Source organism: Taeniopygia guttata, chromosome 2 (assembly GCF_048771995.1).
Source record: "Taeniopygia guttata chromosome 2, bTaeGut7.mat, whole genome shotgun sequence".
Lineage (NCBI taxonomy): Eukaryota > Metazoa > Chordata > Aves > Passeriformes > Estrildidae > Taeniopygia > Taeniopygia guttata.
In genome coordinates, this window is record NC_133026.1 from 106,903,340 (window position 1) to 106,923,589 (window position 20,250).

Consider the following 20,250-nt stretch of genomic DNA (forward strand, 5'->3'; position numbering starts at 1 on the left):
CTGTGTTAAAAGGGGGAGATTTTTGTTCACCTGAGGAGAAACATGCATGGGGGAGGTTCAATTGCAGATACCCCCTCCCAAACACTCCTGGGTGTTAACACCTGTAGGTCCACCCATGCACAGCAACAGCTCACACAAGTAGCAATGTGTGTGTTTACCTGTCCAAGGCATCCTTGCAACCTCTCACTGGTGCTCAGCAAATGCATCTCCCCACACCTCATGCTGATGGATGGCTTTTTGCTTCTCCTCATTGCTCCATGGCCCCAGGAACAGGACAGTTTAAGCTATAGGTACTGCTAGCCTCAGACAGCACAACCCCATGCTTGGGCTGCCCAGTGTACTTTTACCTTTTCCCCTTGGAATGGCTTGTCCTGCCGCCAGGAGAGATGTGCAGAACCTGTTGGATTACGCTCCGGCACCATGGAGACTGGAGGTGTTTTTTTTCCTCTTCTGAGGAGAAAATTTAGGGAGAATCAAGCAGTGAGGGTACCTAGGAAAAGGTGTGACCTTTCAATTGGGACCCACAATTATTCCTGTGGAAGGACTGAATCTGTACATCACACTTTGCCTTAGATGAAGGAAAAGACAACAGTAGTAGCATTAGTTGTGACCAATGTTTGTGAACAGAGGAAAAGGACATTTTACTTGCATCACTTTCTCATCAGGCTGTTTCTTCACCCTACATTGAGGCACTGGAGCAAGACATACCAAACCATTCCAGAAAGAAAGGCATAGGGGACATCTTTATTGTGGAAGGGACTAGAGATTTTTCCCTATCCATTTTAGAGATGTAGTCTAGTGATGGACTTGGTAGTGTTAGGTTAATTGTTGGACTCGATGATCTTAGAGACTTTAAAATAGTTCCATGATCCTGTGATTTTTGCAGAGATTTCTCCTCCTCCTGGGATACCCTGGCCCCCCAACTGGGCAAGACAGGCTGCAGGAAGAACTGCATGTTTAGGTCAGGCAGCACTTGTGGGAGGAGAGGGAAGGGAAGGGTAGAAGGTATCTTTTCCTTTTCAAACCAGAACTGTGGGGTTCTGGACACATCTTCCTCTAGGACAAATCACCAATACACATTACACCACATAAAACTGCACCATGCACTCCATTCCTTGGGCTTGGGGACTGCTGGCAAGGCAGGCAGAACAGCAAAACACAGGTGACTTCAGGAAGCTGTGGGGGCAGAACGAGTTTATAGGTTTGGGAGGCAATAGGCACACACACCTTCCCTGTAACAGATTGCTGGGAACTGGGCAGATAACCAGACCCCAGCAGACCCAGAATGGTCATAGCAGTTGCATTGAAATTGCTTCTCAGTACAGACATTAGAATATCCCAGAGCTGCCAGGTTGAAACGGGTCCATTTTACCAAAAATGAAGACTACCATTGAGACCACAGTATGCAGGTATAATATGCATCCATTGTGCATTTGTTGCCGTGCAAGACCGGCTCTGGGTGGGCGTCTGCGGGCACGGCGGGAGGAGGGGAGAGGCAGCGGCCGATTTTCCCCCTTCGGCTCTGCGAGGCTCAGTTCTAGTGCGGGAACAGACGAAATGGCGACACGGGGCTCGGGCGCAAACACGCGTTTATTGTAGAAGCGTGTTCCCGAGACACCGGGGCACCGACCGAGGGTCGGTTATATCCCGTGCCGGGGGTGGGGGGGAACCTGAGCCGCGGCCAATGGGACGGGGGGCAGGGAAACCCCGGAGACCCTGGGGACAGCGATGGGAAAGGTGGAGGCGGGGCAGGGACAGACCGCGTGGTGAAGGGGAAGGCGGGGGCGGGGGGCAGGGGCCAGACTGCGTGGCGAGGGGGAAGGACAAGGGAACGCAGCATCCGGACAAGGGACCACGGGGGGATGGGGGATGGGGGGGGAAGAAGAGAAAATTACAAATCCCGCAGTGCGTTAAAATTTTAGTTTTGTTGAATGCAGCAGCTCTCTGAAAGGAGGGTCATACTTGTCAATTCCAGTGCATCAATCAAAATGAGGCAGTGGACTGGTCCTTCACAGGCTTACCCAAATCTACTCCGCTCATCAGCTGAGCTGCTGTGTCATTTTTAGTTTGATACATTTGTATTCAAGAGTGTCCTTCAATAAAAAAGTCAGGTCTAAAATTGGCTACAGTCTAATAGTAATCCAAAAAACAAACCTTGCAACTGAGAACACTGTAAACATTCTAAAAAATTAGCCAATGATTCTTTATTAATAAGTGACAGAAAGTAAAAATACATTCAAAAGTTTTTTCAAAACCCATTTCTAAAGCAAACACACCAAAAAAAGAATCATGCCACTCCAAATTTTTTTTTTAAACCATTAAAAGAACATTAGGTAAGCTAATGCAACAGCTGTCTGAGCTACTGCTTCCATAATATAATCCATAATGGTAAAAACAGCTTTTCCAGGCATTTTAGTGCAATTTATGCTGTTTGCAGGTCTTTTTTTTCTTTGCATCCTCCATAATTTAGTATCAATTGATATCACTCTAGCTTATAAAATCCCCACTAATTCAAGACAACTCTACTTATCAGTAACTTTGTTTCCTTTCAGGGCTAATATCAAAGTAGTTGTTTTGAATCCCAACATGATAAGTACCTAATAGAAGCCTGAAGCTATTCTAGTGCTCTACAAGTGGTGATGTATAATTGAACATTAAGTAATCCAAGTAATAGAAGTCATAGGTCAGCTGTCTCTCCTCCTTAGACAATTCCTTTAAATATTGCCTCACTACTTCTGTACTTGTTCGCTCATCAGAGGAATGTCTGTCTTTGAATTTAGGGAACTTCAGATTGGCTGGAGCACCTACCAGCTGCAGAAAGTAATTGGCATCTTCTTCCAGGGTTTCAAACTTTCCTATAAAATCATAGTTGATGAGGCAGGGATAGCAGAGCTTACTGACTTGCTCCCAGTGAATGTCCATTCCTATGGGCCGGTGGGAATCCAACAAATACTGGATAAACTCCTTGAACTTAACTCCCGATCCTGTTTTCAGTGCTTCTTCATCTGCATTATGTCTATACTTTTTTATTATTGCCTTCCCAAATACAGGATGGTAATAGCTGTTTGGATGTTCAAACTTATCCCTGAAGGCAGACACCAGTCTTTCCATAGGATCGCGTACAAATATAAACTTGGTGTACATGTTCAAGCGTGTGTAGATCCCTTTTAGGTCATAACTGTCCAATTTCCTTAGATGTTTTCCATAGTGCACATCATCATGGGAGATGTTGTTTGCTGAAGCAGCGAGTCCACTGAGCACCATGAGGACCCTTTTCCAGTTGGAGCAGCCTGCTTTTGGCACTTCACAGTACAAAAGCTTGTGCCTGTCCTCTACGTAAATTCTTGACACCAGGTGCACCAGATGGGTTTGCAGCTTCTTTCTGCTATTGTGTTTCCCACAGAAGCCCTGAAGGAAGGCCCTGCGCTTTTCCTGGGTGCTGTCTATATCCTGCCACTCACCACCCTTGACAAATGTCTTGTTTAATGTGTGCAGAGCAGGAGGTAAATACACCCCTCTGAACCAGCTGAGAGGGGACTCACTCGTCTTCTTCTGCTCAGGCAGCCGGCTCCTTGAGGAGGCAGCCACCACACCGAAAGGGTCAGCCCTGCCCTGCCAGTGCCTGCTGCTTGAGACAGCCATCTCAGGGTTACTGAGGCCCACAGGAGCAATTCTCCTCCATGCTGCTTTCCTTGGCATCCCCAGAGGCTGGAGTGTGAAATCCTGCAAACATGGAATGGATCAGAGCTTAGGTTGCAGCAGCAGCAAGGATGGTGGGGTGTGTTTGTAACCAAGCCACACCTGGTACTACCAAGTCCCTTTTAAACCATTTGATCAATACACCTAATTTAGGAACAAGCCGGGCTAATTACTGAAATACATGCTTCTGAAGATTACCTGTTAGCACACAGTAGGTCTTCGTACAAAAATAAATAGCTCAAGTCACACCTCTTATGAAATCAAAAATGGTTCACATAGAGGGGTTGATAGTCCTGGTAGGGGTGGACAGGCACTTTTCTCTACTGAACACATTTTCCCCTGTGACACCACTGGCACTGGTGGAGTTGCACGGTCATTGTCTGGAGTGCACTGGCACAATCACAGTTACAGGTGTTGGATCTACTCCCACTACTGAGACTTGGAGCAGCCCTTTTCCCCCAGTGGTAGTAGGGGACAAAACCAGGGCCCCTAAACAGTTGACATCTGTTGGTTTGAGTAGGGTGTAGTGATAGACCAAATTGTCCCTCCAAAATGGTCCTACTCCTACCTGCACACAGAGAGATGATGGAAGTGGATGCACTGGATTGAATGTACGTACAGGTGTCTGTGACACAGATGCCTGCCCCTGAGCTGCTTTCACAGCTGATAAGGAAAAATAGATGCCTTTGGAGCCTATTCCATCTGACTTATTTAAACATCAACATTTATAACACCAACTAACTAAACATTAACTAGTGACCCTGCAAAGAATGTGAAAAGATGAGACTTTCCTCCTAAGCATCTCTCTGTATGTCCCCAGCCATTGTGCAATCCACAAACTGCAGGAACAGCTAAGCTTGCATCTGTTTTGATGGGTCTTGTATCATGCAAGTTGTGTGAAGAGTTTCTTAAAATACGGGTACTTCTGCTCACTCATTCTTCAGTGGATTCTCATGTGTCTGCTAAGCCTTGTAGATTTTTTAATCCTGCTAGTAGGCAAGCCTGCTGCATTGGGACACCTCTACAGCTGCTTATTTTCATTACACTTCTGAAGAGGGAGGATGCTGATAGATAGGTTTTTAAGCATCTTGTTGCAAGTAACAGAAAAATAGAAAAATGGTTAGGTGGACAGACAAGGACAACTACCTGACTGCTTCCATGAACCTAACATTTTTGGAAATCTACATAAAAAGGCTTTTTTAGCATAAACTGATTAAACATTTACTGGAAAGTTGATTTATGGACTGGCAGATCATACATGTGGATTTGGGGGATGATAAAGTTCATAGACCAATTCACATAAAGGTATTAAAAATTCAGAGGAATAATGTAAGAAATGGTAATGAAGGGAACACAATTTGAATTCCAGTTTGAAAAAAGCCTATGAAAAAATAAGTAGTTCCAAGAAAAGTTAGCATATGTTGCAGTGGAATAATTTCCCATAACAGAAACAAACCCAGGGGATCAGGCTTTTCTGTACTGCTGCAAGCCACTGACAAGCAGGTCTTTATGCCATTGAACTGATTTTTGTATTGGTGAAAACAAATAAAAGAAGAAAGTTGTGCAGGACTTCTATGCCTGTGAGAGAGAAGGCATGTTGGTGTTTTTAGAGATGCAAGAGGATACTTGAATTCATTGGATTTGATGTGGTCACATTTTCTAATATATTTTAAAAAATGTATTCTGTCTAATATTTTATTCTTTAAAACAAATGAAATGTATGTGTCTAGAGATTTATCCCTTCTGCCCTAGGATGGAAATAATTCAGGAGATAAGTCAGTGTGTAACAACAGAAAGCAGTGCTAGTAATAAACCAGGGTATGACTATGAGCCCAATGGGAGTTTCAGCATCACAGTGAATGGCAAAGTGCCATTCTTACAACTGCAGAACCACAGACTTACAAATAATTTAAATGTTTTTACCTTAAAAGGGAAACCTGGAACTCAAGAAGGTGAGGTGAAAAATACAGGGGACTCAGAAACCAACTACACAATATAAGGCTCAACAGAAGTATGAATAAAATAATGACAGTGCTAAAGTAAATAAAGGTTGTAAGTTCATCAATGCAACTCCAGTGATTTTCAAAATTTAGAAGACAGTCTCCAATGATACATGGCTGTACTGGTGTTCCCCAGTGCAGAGAAAACTCAGGAGAGGGCAGTACCTCATGACTTCCCATGGTATGGCACCTGAATTTAGCAGCCCATTTTTGTGCAGAGAAACTTAAACCATCTGAATTTCAAACTAAAGCCACTAAAATGAGCCTGATACTTCAAAGGAAAGTTCAGCCTTTTCAAGCCATCCTGTCATCCTGAACTGGTGGAAGATGCCCTAGCTTCACTAGAACAGGAGAGAAAAGGACAGACTGAAAGGTGTGTGTGGTCTTGATTTTGTTCCTTTTCAAAGAGTCTGCCTGGAATCCAGGACAAGCCTCAAGGGTAACCCAAGATGATACCAGAGGAGGGTTGTATTTTAGTTGCAGAAACTATGAATACAGCTGTAGGAATCACTACTAAAATATTTTTGTGTGATTAAAAACTTCAGAGAAGGATGGACAGAACTATTCCGAGAAATCTCAGTACCACCATAAAGGAACAACATATGCATAGTGGGAGGCAGTTGGAAAGAGGCTCCTTCCTAGTGAGATGAGGTAAAAGGAGAAAGAATCACTTAGCAAAAAAGACCCAAACAGAAAGCAAGATACAAAAATAACCTCCAAAAGAAAACCAAAATCAAACCAAACCAAAACCCTCACAGGCCTACCTCTCCATCCCTAAGCCAAATAAAAAACCCCAAACAAGACCCCAAAACTCTAGGGCCAAAGAAATGATACAGGAAGATCTGAGGACCAAGAAGTTATCTGAATCTGTAAAATATTATTAGTTGCTTTCCTGTTCCCCTTCTCTCTGAGACACTTATCCCACTTAAGTTGGCTAATATATGTTTCTATGGTCTCAATGAGGGATAGTACCCTTGCAATAAATGCTGGCTGTAACTTGCTCTAAGAATAGGAATGGATAGTGATATTTTCCAAAAGCATAAATGGCTGGTACATTGCTATGGAAGTTTTCTCAAAAAAAAATTAAAAAAAAAAAGAAGAAAGAAACCAAACACTTCTATACACTTGCCTGAGTAACTAGGTTAGTACCTAATAAAGGTGAGATGAATGAAAAGATGAATCAAGCTTTATTTTTGATAAGAAATATTTAACCAGACAGTTTTCTTAGGAAACTAAGATAAATTGTTTAATAGTTAGTGTCATGTTCCTTAAGCAAAGCTGCCTGACAGTCTGACACTTATCTGCATGAAAGAGCTGAAAGCCACACACTCTGAAAGGATTTAAATATTTTATGACACCAGTTTTAAATATAGAGAGCTGCCTTCCTTGGCTTGTTCTTGGTGTCAGTGATTTTTTGTTGCACATTTTATGACACTTTAAAGATCTGAACATCTCCACGTTAAATCTTTTTTTTTTTTTTCCACAGCAATAACAGGTAAACAAAAACTTGCAAAACCAATAAACACTTAAAAAAAAATCCATGTCCATATGTCCATGTCCATCCATATCCATCCAGTCCATCCCACAAGCTGCTGAGCATTGTTGTTCTGAAAAACAGCTGGACATAAACCAACAACAAGCAGCATGCAGGCAATGTCAGACACTGACTCAGGATCCAGATCTTCTGCTGCAGACAGCCTTTACCAAACTCTTTGGGCCAAGTATCCAAGGACAGGAATGTCCACTTATGGCTTTCCAAAGAGCTGATAAGTTTGGGAACCAGCTGACTGGCATGGGAGATGGACTCCATGGTTAATTGAAAAATACAAGGCTGTCCTTAAGGAATGCTGACAGCCTGTGGAGGAGGCTGCACACATTTAGTCTGAGAAATAAAACCCAGGGAAGTGTTGCACCTTTGCCAGTAATAGTGCAAACTGTCCTCTGTTTGCATGAACACATTTGAAAGGAAGTTAAGAAGTGGACATGAGCCCAATTTAGAAGAGTAGAAGGTCTCACTTTTGCTAGGCGGGAACAGAAAACATATTTAAAAATATGTTAAATTCAAAGGAAAAATTGAATTTAATAGAGTGTTTTTGTGTTGTGTGGCTACTGGCAGGCAACTCAGTAAAGCTGTTGAAACAAAAGGCATTTTAGAGTCCTTAATGGATTCATGGATTTTTTTTTTTTTTAAACATTTTTATTGCTGGAGATTCCCTGCTCCTCCCCATTCAAAAAAGGATTTATTCTCACTGTAAAAATAAGTAGCCAATACCTTCTTTTATACACATCTTTTCCTTTAATACCTTCACAAGCCACTGAGGTAGAAGAGATTGACCACTGCCAAGAATGGTTAAAACTCATCCAATTATGCTTTGTGGTGATTTTACAATGCATGGGTGGGATCTCATCTAGGCAGTTTGCAATTAGAGCAACTCACCATGCAAAAAGATAATGATGTATTGGAAAGGCTGATATTCCAGGGCTGATTTACAAAAAATTAATGGCCTGCAGTGCGAACAGTGCTGTGTTTCCTCAATGCCTTAGTCCTGGATACTCAGTTTTACTAACAAGAATAATAAAATTAAATAAGCCCAACAGAAACATAGGATGAAGAATAGTAAAGGAAATAAATATTCTCTTTTCTTGTGCTTTTCTCTGCTGCCAATTTACCTGTTTATCTAGGATCTCTCTGTAGAAAATTGACAGAGTAATTTAAGACAAGGTTCATTTTCCAGTTCACACTCAGACCCTATAATGATCAAGGTGCATATAGAGATGAGTCTCTTAATTTAGCTGAAGGCAGCTTAGATACTGAAGGACTATAAAACAAACATCCTCTTACTTGGCTGGTAGGTATCTGTGAGTCTTTGAAAACTTTGGAACCAGTAGTTTCAGCCTAAAACCTCAAGTTTTTCACATAATAGTTGGATGGGGATCTGAGCAAACTGTTTTAGTTCAAATGTTCCTGCTTGTTGCAGGGGGACTGGACTAAGTGACCTCTGAAAGGTCCCTTCCAATTCAAACTGTTCTTTGATTCTGTGAAAATTGTTGGGCACATTTAGAAGAATCTCTTAATCAGAGGACCATGATTGTGGCAGATAGCTCAGACTTGGTATGCAGTTTAAATGTGAGGGAAATTTTGCATTTTCAGCAAGCCAGTGAAGCCTGGATCTGTTACTACCTCACCTCAGATGTACAAACATGAAGAGCTGTACTTGTATGTGCAAAATTTCTTAAGCCTGCTAAAAGGAGAGGTTATCCTAACTTCTTCTTTGCTAGAAGATTATTTGGAAAACATAATTCAGAATAACCAGACTTCTCTACTCCTACTATGCTACCTGAGCTAAGATGTAAATATGCTTAGAACTCTCTCATGTCAGAGCAGTTGTTTAGTAATGTTGCTGACCTAAACAAACTCCCACAGTATTTCCCAATGGAGAGACTATTCAGGCTGCTCTCAAAGTGACAGAAAATATTTGCTGATGAGGTGCTTCACCTTCTGTGCAGTGGAGATAAACCTCTTGATTCATCACTTGTGCTTGTATCAGCCACTCCAAAGATAATAGGCACCACTAACCCCTCACCTCCCAGCAGAGCCATGAATTTTTGGCTTATCTAATTTATTCAGGGCATATCACTGATGCTACATTCCTCAAAAGCCAGAGGCAAGACCTTACTGCCACAGACACCACATTTTCCTATGAGATGTGTATTCCTAAAACACATGTATTTGTACCAAGCATCTCTAAGATTACTTAACAGGTTGAGGGGAAAAAGAATAAGAAAAAAGAGTATACAAGATGCTCAGAACTTCCTTCAAAGACTAAGAAGCAGACTTCATAGCTTGTAGCTGAATTACAATTAGGTTCAAAGGGGATCCTTGTGAACTCTGAGCCAGACACAAAATAGATTAACTGATCATAGTAAGGAAAATAATACTGCAGGTAAATTTTAATTAACAGACACCAGTAATTTTAAATACTGCTTTTCAAAACACAGCTTTGTAAATCAGTGACTATTGCCTCTAGAATCTGTTAACAGAAAGTCCAGCATCTCATTGCACAGTGACTTGGAGTTATGGCAAGGATACAGGCCAAGACAATGAAGAAGAAGGAAAGGACAGAGGGAAAGAGAGGTGTGTTTTTTTTTTTTTGTGGTTTTTTTTTTTTTTGTTTTTTTTTTGTTTTGTTTGTTTTTTTAATGGTGTGGGCAAGTGTCAGTGATTGGTGTGGAAAAAATTTGAAGGGAAACCCCCAGTTCAGAGATGGTTTTGGAGAACAACCCAAGGCCCACAGGCATTGGGAAAGTGGAGAGGCCCAATGGAGTAAGCTAAACAGTAACATTATCACAAGTATAGTAGAGTACATACTAAGGAGACAGGAGAAATCCATTTGTCTTTGGCTGAGACCTCATAGACACCCAACTCCTGGCTTTGCACCAGCCTTCCCTCCTCTCCCTGCCCTGTCTTGATCTACAGAAAGCAGAAAGTCATGCTAATGAGGCAAGACAGTCTGCACGAGCCACTTCCACAAGCTGATTCACACGGACTGCAACTTGCATGAAGGCAATTAACCTCTAATTGACTTGCCAATTCTTGATCAAATCCGGAATTAACTCCCTCCTGTTTTCACAGTCAAAGCATTTGGATTCTCCAAAGCATGCTTTGAATGGGAGGAATAAAAAAGATCAAGGCATAAATAATATAAAAAGTAGCAATAAAGATGCTATTATTATCAGAAACTAGGTTTTGCATGGCAGGTTAAAGATTCACCAATACAACTGCAGCCAAATATAGCAAATAAAAAAAGTGCTCCACTCACTTATTACTAATAAATAAATAATAGTGGAGGTCACTTGATAGCAATAATAAATTGGTTTCAGGATAGTGCAATGCTGATGCTGCTTGTCTTGCCTCCTGATACCAGTTTTATGGTTCTGATTCTTTGCACTATAACACACAGACTTGCAAATAAGCACAGAGCCACTGCAGCCCAGACACCTCGTGTTTAGGCAGAGTCTGCAATCCATGGAATTTAAATGGAATGTATGTCTCTAGATGTTCAGCTAAGATACACTGTTAATAAAAAGCAATTTTCAGGTCATGGACCTCTTAACACTTGGCCATATTTAGCCCAACCTCCTTCTGACCTAGCAACACTTCTTTTGGGTACAGGTAAACTGGTGTGTTCAATTTATTAATTCTGAGCTCTAATCTCCTCTGTATTAGTAAAACCTAAGTCAAACACTGTGGTCAGTGGCCAGAAATCTTCACCAACACTCACATTTCTATACAGAACAGCAAAGCACTTCAAACAACCTGAAATTCAAAATGGACTAAACAAAGCATGCAATATTCATTTTATGAAGCATAGTGCTTCATAACAAATAAGTTTACCTCATGTATAGAGGGAGCTTACATCTGAAGATGACAGTTTCAGGCAATCTCTGTATATTACATATTGATCTCTTATTTTAACTCATTAAGTAATGCTAATGTGCCTACTTTTTTATAAGTTAAAGCACAAAAGCAAACCAAATAACCTAAACAGTTCCTGATGTTGACAATTGCTATTTTCAAGTGTATTTGAAAAAAGTCTTTGAAAACAAATAGCATCTCTTGCATGTTCACAACTCAAGCCAGGCAGGAATTTTTGAGCACATTTTATATTTCAGGCAATATCTATTTTCCTCTCTTAAGAAAAGGGACACCAACATTTTTTATCCAAAGAGGGGCTATGTCTCAGCCTTTTGCTGATCAACACCCAACCTGCACAGGAGAGACCCTGTGCCCATTTCCTTGTCCACATGAATAGACATATTTTGCAGGAAGCTGACCAAAGTGCTGGGTGTTAATCCCGGAGGATAACCCTGCACACTTGGACTGAAACCCTGGCTCCTGTTTCCCAGCAAGTGCTTTGAGAAGAGAGGCCTGAAATCTAATGTTGTACTTCTGCACACAAAGCAGAATTCCTCACATTAGTGGCTGTGGCAAGATTCACTTTTTTTTTTTTTTTTTTTTTTTTTTTTTTTTTTGTGGTAAACAGAATCCATCTCCATCTTGTTTGCAGGTAAACACACTTATCTTGCAGCATAAACAAGACATCTTGCTCTTTTAGAAATAATAAGAAAAGTTTCAAATGAAACTACGTTCAGATGAAGAATATTAATGTATATTCAGGCATGAAGAATTCAATTTCTCCCAAATTGCTTTGGAAGCAAGATCTCTTGAGGTCTCAAAGCATTTTCCCTTCAATCAAAATTAGCATTTAATTCAAATTAGATGACTTTATTGGTAAATAAAAAATAAATATAAATGTAAGTGCACTCTAGGTTGGCAAATATCTCAAATACATATTTGCCTACATTTGTGCACTATTAAACAAATTTGTGTGTTCATTTTTAGACAGAAAAAATAATACTTGAGAATTGATTGCATTCATAAATGACAGTGGGAAAAAATAGACTGTGAATTGACAAAGGGCATTATTCATTGTACACTCCATCCTCACACTGACTGACCCTGTTTCACTGAATGGGGCTGTCATGTCTATCACAGGTAAAAGAAAATAAACTAGCTTATTCTGTAGCAGATTTTTGTGTGGCTATCCACTCAATATGCATTAATATGCAAGCAGTGCCACAGCTGATCAGCGTGCTACCCAAACACTAACTAGTTCAAGCACCATTCCTCCTTGAAGCGCAGGAATCATAAAAGCAGCACTGTGTTTAGAGGGTAGCTGCACCAACCAGAGCCACAGTGTTTGGTTTCATGCAAGTCCCTTGACCTTCACACTTCATTTATCCATATCTAAATTTGTGATTTCTACTTTCTGATTAACACTGGCAGATAAACATTGCCATTTTACAGAGCAAGAAAAGACACAGAAATCTGATAACTGGGATTGCCACACAACTTCCTAGTCCATGCTGCCCTTCATTGCTCAAACCTCACAAAATATCTTTCAATACTTCTGTTGAGCATTCAATTTGTTGCCTATTTTAATATTTGGTGGGTTTTTTTCCACAAAAAATAATTCTTCATAAAATTTAAGATATTTTTATCTTCAGACACTGCACTTGTGTTCCTGTCTATACAGCCTAAGAAACAGTTTCCTCCACAAGGGACTGGGAAGGTTCTCACATAATAGTATCTGCTGTACTTATTTAAATAATAGTTCCTCCTGCATTTTTTTTCTGAGAGTCACCACCTTGGTACTATGCACTAATCAGTGAAGGACTGTTACATTATCTGAACTCAAAGGGGACAGAGAATCTTATCAGAAGCAACCTTTATCAGCTTGGAAGAAAATGTTATGTGTAGGGAAAAACTGAACATTTTTTTCCCCAAATGATTTTATCTGATAATATATCAGATTAAAAATTAAAAATTAATTTTAAAAAATGCAACTTATGCTTACTCATACAAAATGTGTGGGGGGAGCAGGAAGGATCTCATATTCATCCAGACAGGGCTCAGAGCTGTCTACCTCAAACAAGTGAACAAGTGAGAACCTACAGGACATGACCAGGTGACCCACCTGGTGGATCAGGGAAAAGAAGAGTGACTGGAAAATTGTCCAGGGGAAAAGGACGTGGGGGTGCTGTTTAACAGCAGCTGGATCTAAGCCAGTGTGTGTATCCAGGTGGCCAAGAAGGTCAATGGAATCTTGGTTTGCATCAAAAAATCATAGGGCCAACTAGGAAAAGGTTTGTCCCTTTGTACTCAGCACCGGTTAGGCCACACTTCAAGCCTGATGAAATGAAAATTTCCCTTGGTGGAGAAGGATGAGCTTAGGGAATATTTAAACAAACTAGACAGAAACAAGTCCTTATGGAACAGAAACAAGGAGCTTATGGACTGCTGGAGGATGTCACTGTGAGCCTATTCTTGATTATCTTTGGAATATCAAGGTGACTGGGGAAGGTTTCCTGAGCACTGGAAGAAAGCAAACTTCACTCCTATCTTTAAGGCTGGATAGCAAGGAAATAACAGGCTGATCAGCTTCGCCTTACTAACCAGGAGCATGATGGAGCAAGGGACTATTACTCCCCACATACATTTCACCTTAGTGAACTTCATGAGGTTACTGTTGGCCCATTTCTCCACCCTGTTGGAGCCCCTCTGAATGGCAGCACAACCCTCTGTTGCATCAGCAATTCCTCAGCCCAGTTTTAGATCCTGTGACAACTTCTGGAGGGTACACTCCATCCCATCATCCTAGTACGTAATGATGAAGTTAAATGGTATTTATTCAGTTGTGACCCCTGGTGACACACTGGTGACTGTTCTCCAGCTGAATCTCATGTTGCATGGATTTATGAAAGGGAAATTGACCTGACCAGTCTAATAGCCCTGTACAAGGAGATGACTGGATGAGGGGAGAGTACTAGATATTGTTTATCTCAAATTTACTAAGGCTTTTGGCCCTCCCATAACACCTTCATGAAGTACAGGGTAGGAAAGTGCTCAGTGAGTTGGACCAAAAACTTAAGCTCAAACAGTTGTGCACAAAATGCAGCTGGAGGACATTCACTACTGCCCCAAGGTCGATGGTGGGTCCAAAAGTGTCCCACATCTTTATTATTGACTTGGATGATGAGACAGAACATACCCTCACCAAGTCTGCAGCCAATACAAAACTGGGAGGAGTGGCTGCTACACCAGAGGGTTGTGCTGCCATTCACAAGGACCTCAACAGACTTGAGAAATGGCTAAACAGGAATTTCATGAGATTTGACAAAATGGAATGCGAAGTCATGCAGCTGGGGAAGAACAACCCCAGGAACTAGTACAGGCTGGGGGCTGCAGAGTGGGAAAGCATCTTTGTAGGAATGGACCTGAGGGTACTGGAGAACAAGCCGCCTGTGAGCCAGCAATGTGCTCTCAAAGCAAAAAGGCCAACAGCCTCCTGGGCTGCATTAGGCAGAGCATTTCCAGCAGATCAGGAGAGGTGATCCTTCACATTTGCTCTGCCCTGGTGAGACACAGACACACTGGGAGCGCTGTGTCCAGTGCTGGACTTCCCAGTGCAGGAGACATAGGCATACTGGAATGCATCCAGTGTATAAATGGACATGGAGGTAGATATGCTGGAGTGAGCTCAGTGAAGGGGCAACAAGGTATTTAAAGGCTAGGGGCAAACAAGCAGTACATGTGACATACAAACAGTGGCCAAGAGAGCTGGTGCTGTTTATCTTGGAGAAGAGGAGGCTTGGAGAGATCTTATCAATGTATATAACCTGGAAGGGAAGAAGTGGAGGAAGTAAAAACGATGGTGCCAGACTCCTCTCAGAGGTGTCCAGTGACAGGACAGGAGGAAATGGGCACTAAGTGAAATACAAGGAATTCAATATAAATACAAAAAAAAAAATTTCTACTGTGTGAATACTAAGCACAGGCATCCAGGAATATCCAGGAATAGAGGAACCACTATTTATGAAGGTACTCAAAATCCAGCCAGATGTGATCCTGGGCAACCTGCTGTATGAGTAAGTGGGTTAGAACAAGATGATCTCCAGAGATGCCTTCCAACCTCAACCATTAGGGGATTCCATAACGCACATGAGGGTGAAAAAATAGTTCAGTTTCTTTAGTGGGCTAAATGCATTAGCTCTCTCATAGATTTTCAAACTCTTAATTTTGGGGGAATAAAGTATGTAATGCTGAGGAATATGACCCCAAACTGGGAAAACAGAAGGAAGGGCCATACTTATCAGATAACCATAAAATGGCAGGACTTGGAAGCTGGCATAAATGGACTGAAGTTTTTTTTAGCTAGGTCATTTGAGACGATGAAGGGGATAGAGGAGAAAACTGGAGTAAACTACAGCAGTGCACAAAGACAGCCAAGGATTTTGGTCTGAACTGTGAAGTTTTCAATCATGTTAATATAGATTTATTACACCATGTGCCCTAAGTAACCTTGAGGTCACAAGCTATTCCTCATCATGGTCTGTGCAACAAACTTATATTGTCATTTAACAGAGGTTTGAGTTATCTTCGACTTCTTTTGTTTGGCACAAGGTGTACACATACTGACAGTATGTCAGAGCTGCAGTTCTGTGGTCCAGCAGCAGCTCTAGCAAATGCATTGCCTCATCATTATCCTTTCCGTGTTCCTCCTTTGCAACCCCATGTGCAGAAAGGGAAATATTCCCTGACAGAGCACTTAAAAGACTGAGGGAAGGATGTGCCACTTCAAGAGCGTGCCTTGGCAAAAAGCTCCTCAATGACAAAACAGGGGGATAGATATTGTGGAGCACTCTCACTAGTCTCCCAACTTGACCTCCAGCTCCACTGCAGAAGGGACAGGCTCAAGTCTGAGCTCAAACACAGCTGGGATTTTAACCTAGAAGTCTGGCTCTACAAGCAACTTCAACTTTCAAATGCAATTACACATATTCTTGTCAGTCCTTCAGAGATTCGGAGGCACTGGACACAACTGTATATTAAGACCACAACACAAGCAAATATGAATGTTAAGGATGAAACATAAAGGATTTCCCCAGACAAATTTTGATTGGTGGTCTGTAATGTGCTGTTTTGCCAATACCGTTACTTAGAAACAAAAGTTTTTTTATTGTTTCCTTGCATTTTCCTCAGCAGTTATTAACATGCTATAGTAAACAGGCTGTACACTGGTGCCATGACTTGCCCTTGAAGTTGCAAAGGTGGTTAAAAACAGTTATTGAAAAGCAGAGTGTGTGCTACATTTGGTTGACTGCTGGTAGTAGATGACCACTGCTGTTAAATAAGCATATATATTTATATACATAAATGACAAAAATGGTGTTTGAGGAAAACCAGCAGATGCTTTATGATTAAAGGGAACAAAAGCTAGTGAAGATGACAACTGTAGTGAAAGGTTTCTGGAAGCAGCTACTCCCTTAGTGTCGTCTATGGCATGTTTCACTAAACTTTGCTTAAGCTTTAGAAGAGCTGAGAAACCACAGTGGTCTTCAAGATTAGAGAGGTCCTAGATGCACACAGACACTCAGGGGTTTACCCAGCAGGAGATCACTGGGACAGCAGCTTTATCATTACTCCATCCCCTCTCTGTTTCACTCACCTCTCAACAAGATATTTCCAGCTATTTGCCCCTTTGCACTCCTGCTCCTGTCAAGTCGTAACATCATCCATCTTCTGCAGAGAGCTTCTCCCTCACTTAAGTTTCTGGCAGCAAGTTTAACTCACTGTTGCTGAACTGAACTTAAAGGGGACTAAAGGATCTTACCCTGCATATAAAATTTTAAGTTCAGTATTGAAAATGAAAAAAATCCTTCCATGACAGATATTCCATCAGAATCAACACCGGTTTAAATATTTTTGTTGAAGCAATACAAAGTGTTTCTGTAATTGTACCGTAAATGACAGAGTTGAAAATGAGATTGATTTCTGTTCTGAAACACCCTTCCAGTAGTTGGAACTCTAAAGGAAGCTCATCTGGAATGGGACATCACTAGCTAAAGTAGTGCCCGTTTAAATGGGAATGTCTGCAAATCAACTTTTTATGGCTTTATTTGGATACATTCAACATATCAAGACAACGCAATAGTCTTCCAGAATTAGATACTCTTAGGTTAACTGCAGAGAGACAGAGCAAATGAACCATTCAATGAAGGCAAGACAGTGGCATGCAGGAAATGACCCAGACTGGTCGCACAAAGTACAGCACATGATCCACCCTTTGAAAACGTGGCGATTTTTTTTTTAAATTCACATTACATTCTTCCTCAGAAAAGGACAATGGCATACACCGAGCAGATTTTGTCACACAGAAAATCTGCAGAATTAGGTCTCCAATCAACCATTCACACACTGCCAATGTTACCTCAAGTCGTGGTTTAAAAATACAAGTGCCCCCCCTTCTGGCCAACAAAGACTCCCCAAAGCGTCTTTGCAAGAGATTTCAGGCTAATTTTAAAATGCAGTTTCGGTTATAAAAGTTAATTAGACTTGTTCTAGGATATAAACTCTCAGTCAAAGCACATAACTCCCATTAAATTCCAAGATATTTCTACAGTTAGTTTAAAAAGTGAAAGATTTCCTTTGCTTATGCAATGCCACGTTCTGGACTAAATATCTATCCATCAATTTCTCAATAATGAGAATATTGTAAAATCTCTGAATATTGCATCGTGCCACAGGACCAAACTTCCCATAACTGCAAGGGTTTCCCAGACATGCAAGGGTTTGCTTGGTGAAGAGTGGTGCCAGCTCAGGCCACTGACATCTGTGCCATGCTCAGTCATGTCAGGGGACTTGCTGTTAGACCCAAATCAGGCTGCTTTAGGTGGTCAGTCCCCTGTCAGATTTGTCCTTCACTTTGGTGATCAGTTCACAGATAACTGTGATGTAATTACTCCAATGCCTCGATATATAGCTTAGAAGGAAGATGGCTTAAGGGAGGGTAATTGCTGGACTGCAAATATTTTAATGATTGCTTTTTAAGTAGCATTTCAAAGTAAATCTCACAAACAATCCAGATGCCCATTTATATGCCATCTGGATAACAGCATTCAGCAAGAGGACAAGAGGCCAAAGAATGACAAGCAAGCACACTGGTTCTGAGGAGTCGGGTCCTTTCAATCCACAAGGGCGTGTCATTGAGGAAAGTAAACTCTGGGTTTCCTCCTCTCTTTCTGGTTAGAATTTTTTTCAGTTTAGTTCCTGTGTGCTTTTTCTGATGCTGAAATTAAAAATTACAATACATAAAGGTTTTTTCATAAATAATTACTCTTGATACAGTAATAAAGACAGGATAGAAAATACCTCTGCAAAAAATATCACAGTTTAGTGCAGCCTTAATGAAAATTCATGGCAGAAATAATCTAAGAAACACTGAAATACACTGCTTATATATGATGATCAGGTATTTGTATCAATACATTTCTGCCTTTTAAAAGGAATACTAGCAAACAGAAAGGAAAAAAAGGCATAAGGTTGTGATACAAAATTTGATACCATCGAATAAATTATCTCTGGGCTTTGTCCTCAGCACCAACAGGGGAAGTAGATGAACTGAATTGCTTAAATGACAAATCTTAGATCAAAAATAGCTACTCTTGTGAATTCAACACAGCTGCAGAGCCAGCCAGTTGTCTGACATGTGCTCCTTAGCACACCTGTATAGTTTATATTAGTGTATGACGTGAAGTTCTACTTTCTACTTGACACAACTCTTCTGCCTAAAAACTTAAGTAAACAAAAAGTATGGAAGTTTCCAAATACCTGATTAATTGTCTCTTGTTGCAGCTTTTTTCCCGACCCTGAAAGAGAAAGAAAAAAATAGTTTGCATATATTCTAATCAATATGATAGGGGACATGCAGAGCAACAAACAGTAAATTAGTGAAAAAATAATCAAAACCTAGAATTAAGAAACATAATTTAACATGTGGAAATTACTTCATAGTTTGAAATGGAAATACATCTAAAATAAAAGAAACACAAGCCTCTCTTATAAAAGAGATGTGATAGAAAGATGATTGAGATAGGTAGCCATACTTGTTAACCTAGAATCCCACAAAAAATTTAAACATTAAAAGGGGAGAAAAAAATTTCTAATATGTAGGATGAAGCTTCTTGATGTTAAAAGATGTACTACGTGACCAAGAGATTGATAGCATCCAGCTCAGGATTTGACCACTGGAGGAGAAAAGCAACTTCTGCCATTACCTTAAAATAAAATTAAATGCCTGTGTCAAGACTGAGGCTCAGCACCAGCTGGCTCAGGGAGAAATTCTATCCTGATATAATCCACAAAGTGGCAAGTTGAATTATGGTCTTGTTTCCTTATTCTGGCCTTCTTCTGCAGTGTCCTTCAGTGTGCTCCTGGAGATAAAATCAAAACCTAGACAGAACACTGCTTTTCTACACTGTCTGGGACTCTAGCAGCAAGGACACCTCAAATCTGTCCTTTACTTTTTGACCAAAAGGGGCAGTAATTTGCTTCATTTACTGCTCCTATGCGCTAGTTGTAAAAAGGGCAGCTGGTATCAGTTTGCTACTGGAGACTGTCCACACATATTGGGGAAAGTCAGGAATTTCTCACTTGCCTATCCAGCTAGGCTACGTGCACCCTGAGGGTTTTTAAAAATATTAATGATAGGACAGGAATTACAACCTGTCAGTATCACTATTAAATGTCAGGTGAGCCTGCCTAGCTTGGGCTGCCACTTCCAGATCTGGAAAGTATACTCCATTTCAACAAAACTTTTCCATATTGATAAATGTGACACAAACAGAATTTTTAAAATGAGATGAAAATATTTAAAGTGTTAAAATACAGAATCTACTTAAGGGAAAATGATCCTCCCTTCCCATCTTGAGACTACTCCTCTTTTCAATGAAAGCATTATAGATTATTCAGATGAAGATAATTACTTTAGGCTATATTATAAGATTGTCTCTTAAGATAATTGATTCCTGCATGCTTGTGTTGTATTTTTATTTGCTAAATATAAAAACTATGCTTTTAAAAACTCCACAGAACTGTCATTTAGTGGAGACTTCTTAAAATATATTCCCTTGCTCACTGAGTTCATCTTTA

At 40.7% G+C, this 20,250-nt stretch overlaps 1 protein-coding gene across 4 annotated transcripts in view; it reads right to left on the reverse strand.

The window, feature by feature from the left end:
* Positions 1–2,175: 2,175 nt before the first annotated feature.
* CHST9 (carbohydrate sulfotransferase 9) overlaps positions 2,176–20,250 on the reverse strand; it is an 86,741-nt gene continuing 68,666 nt past the window's right edge. For all 4 annotated transcript variants that reach the window (XM_072924585.1, XM_030266125.4, XM_030266123.4 and 1 more), the window contains 2 exons: positions 18,931–18,968; positions 2,176–3,723 (listed from right to left, as the gene is read on the reverse strand). In XM_072924585.1, the coding sequence (XP_072780686.1) occupies positions 2,620–3,723; positions 18,931–18,968 (1,142 nt within the window). In that variant the 3' untranslated portion in view covers positions 2,176–2,619. The remainder of the gene's footprint in view (positions 3,724–18,930; positions 18,969–20,250) is intronic.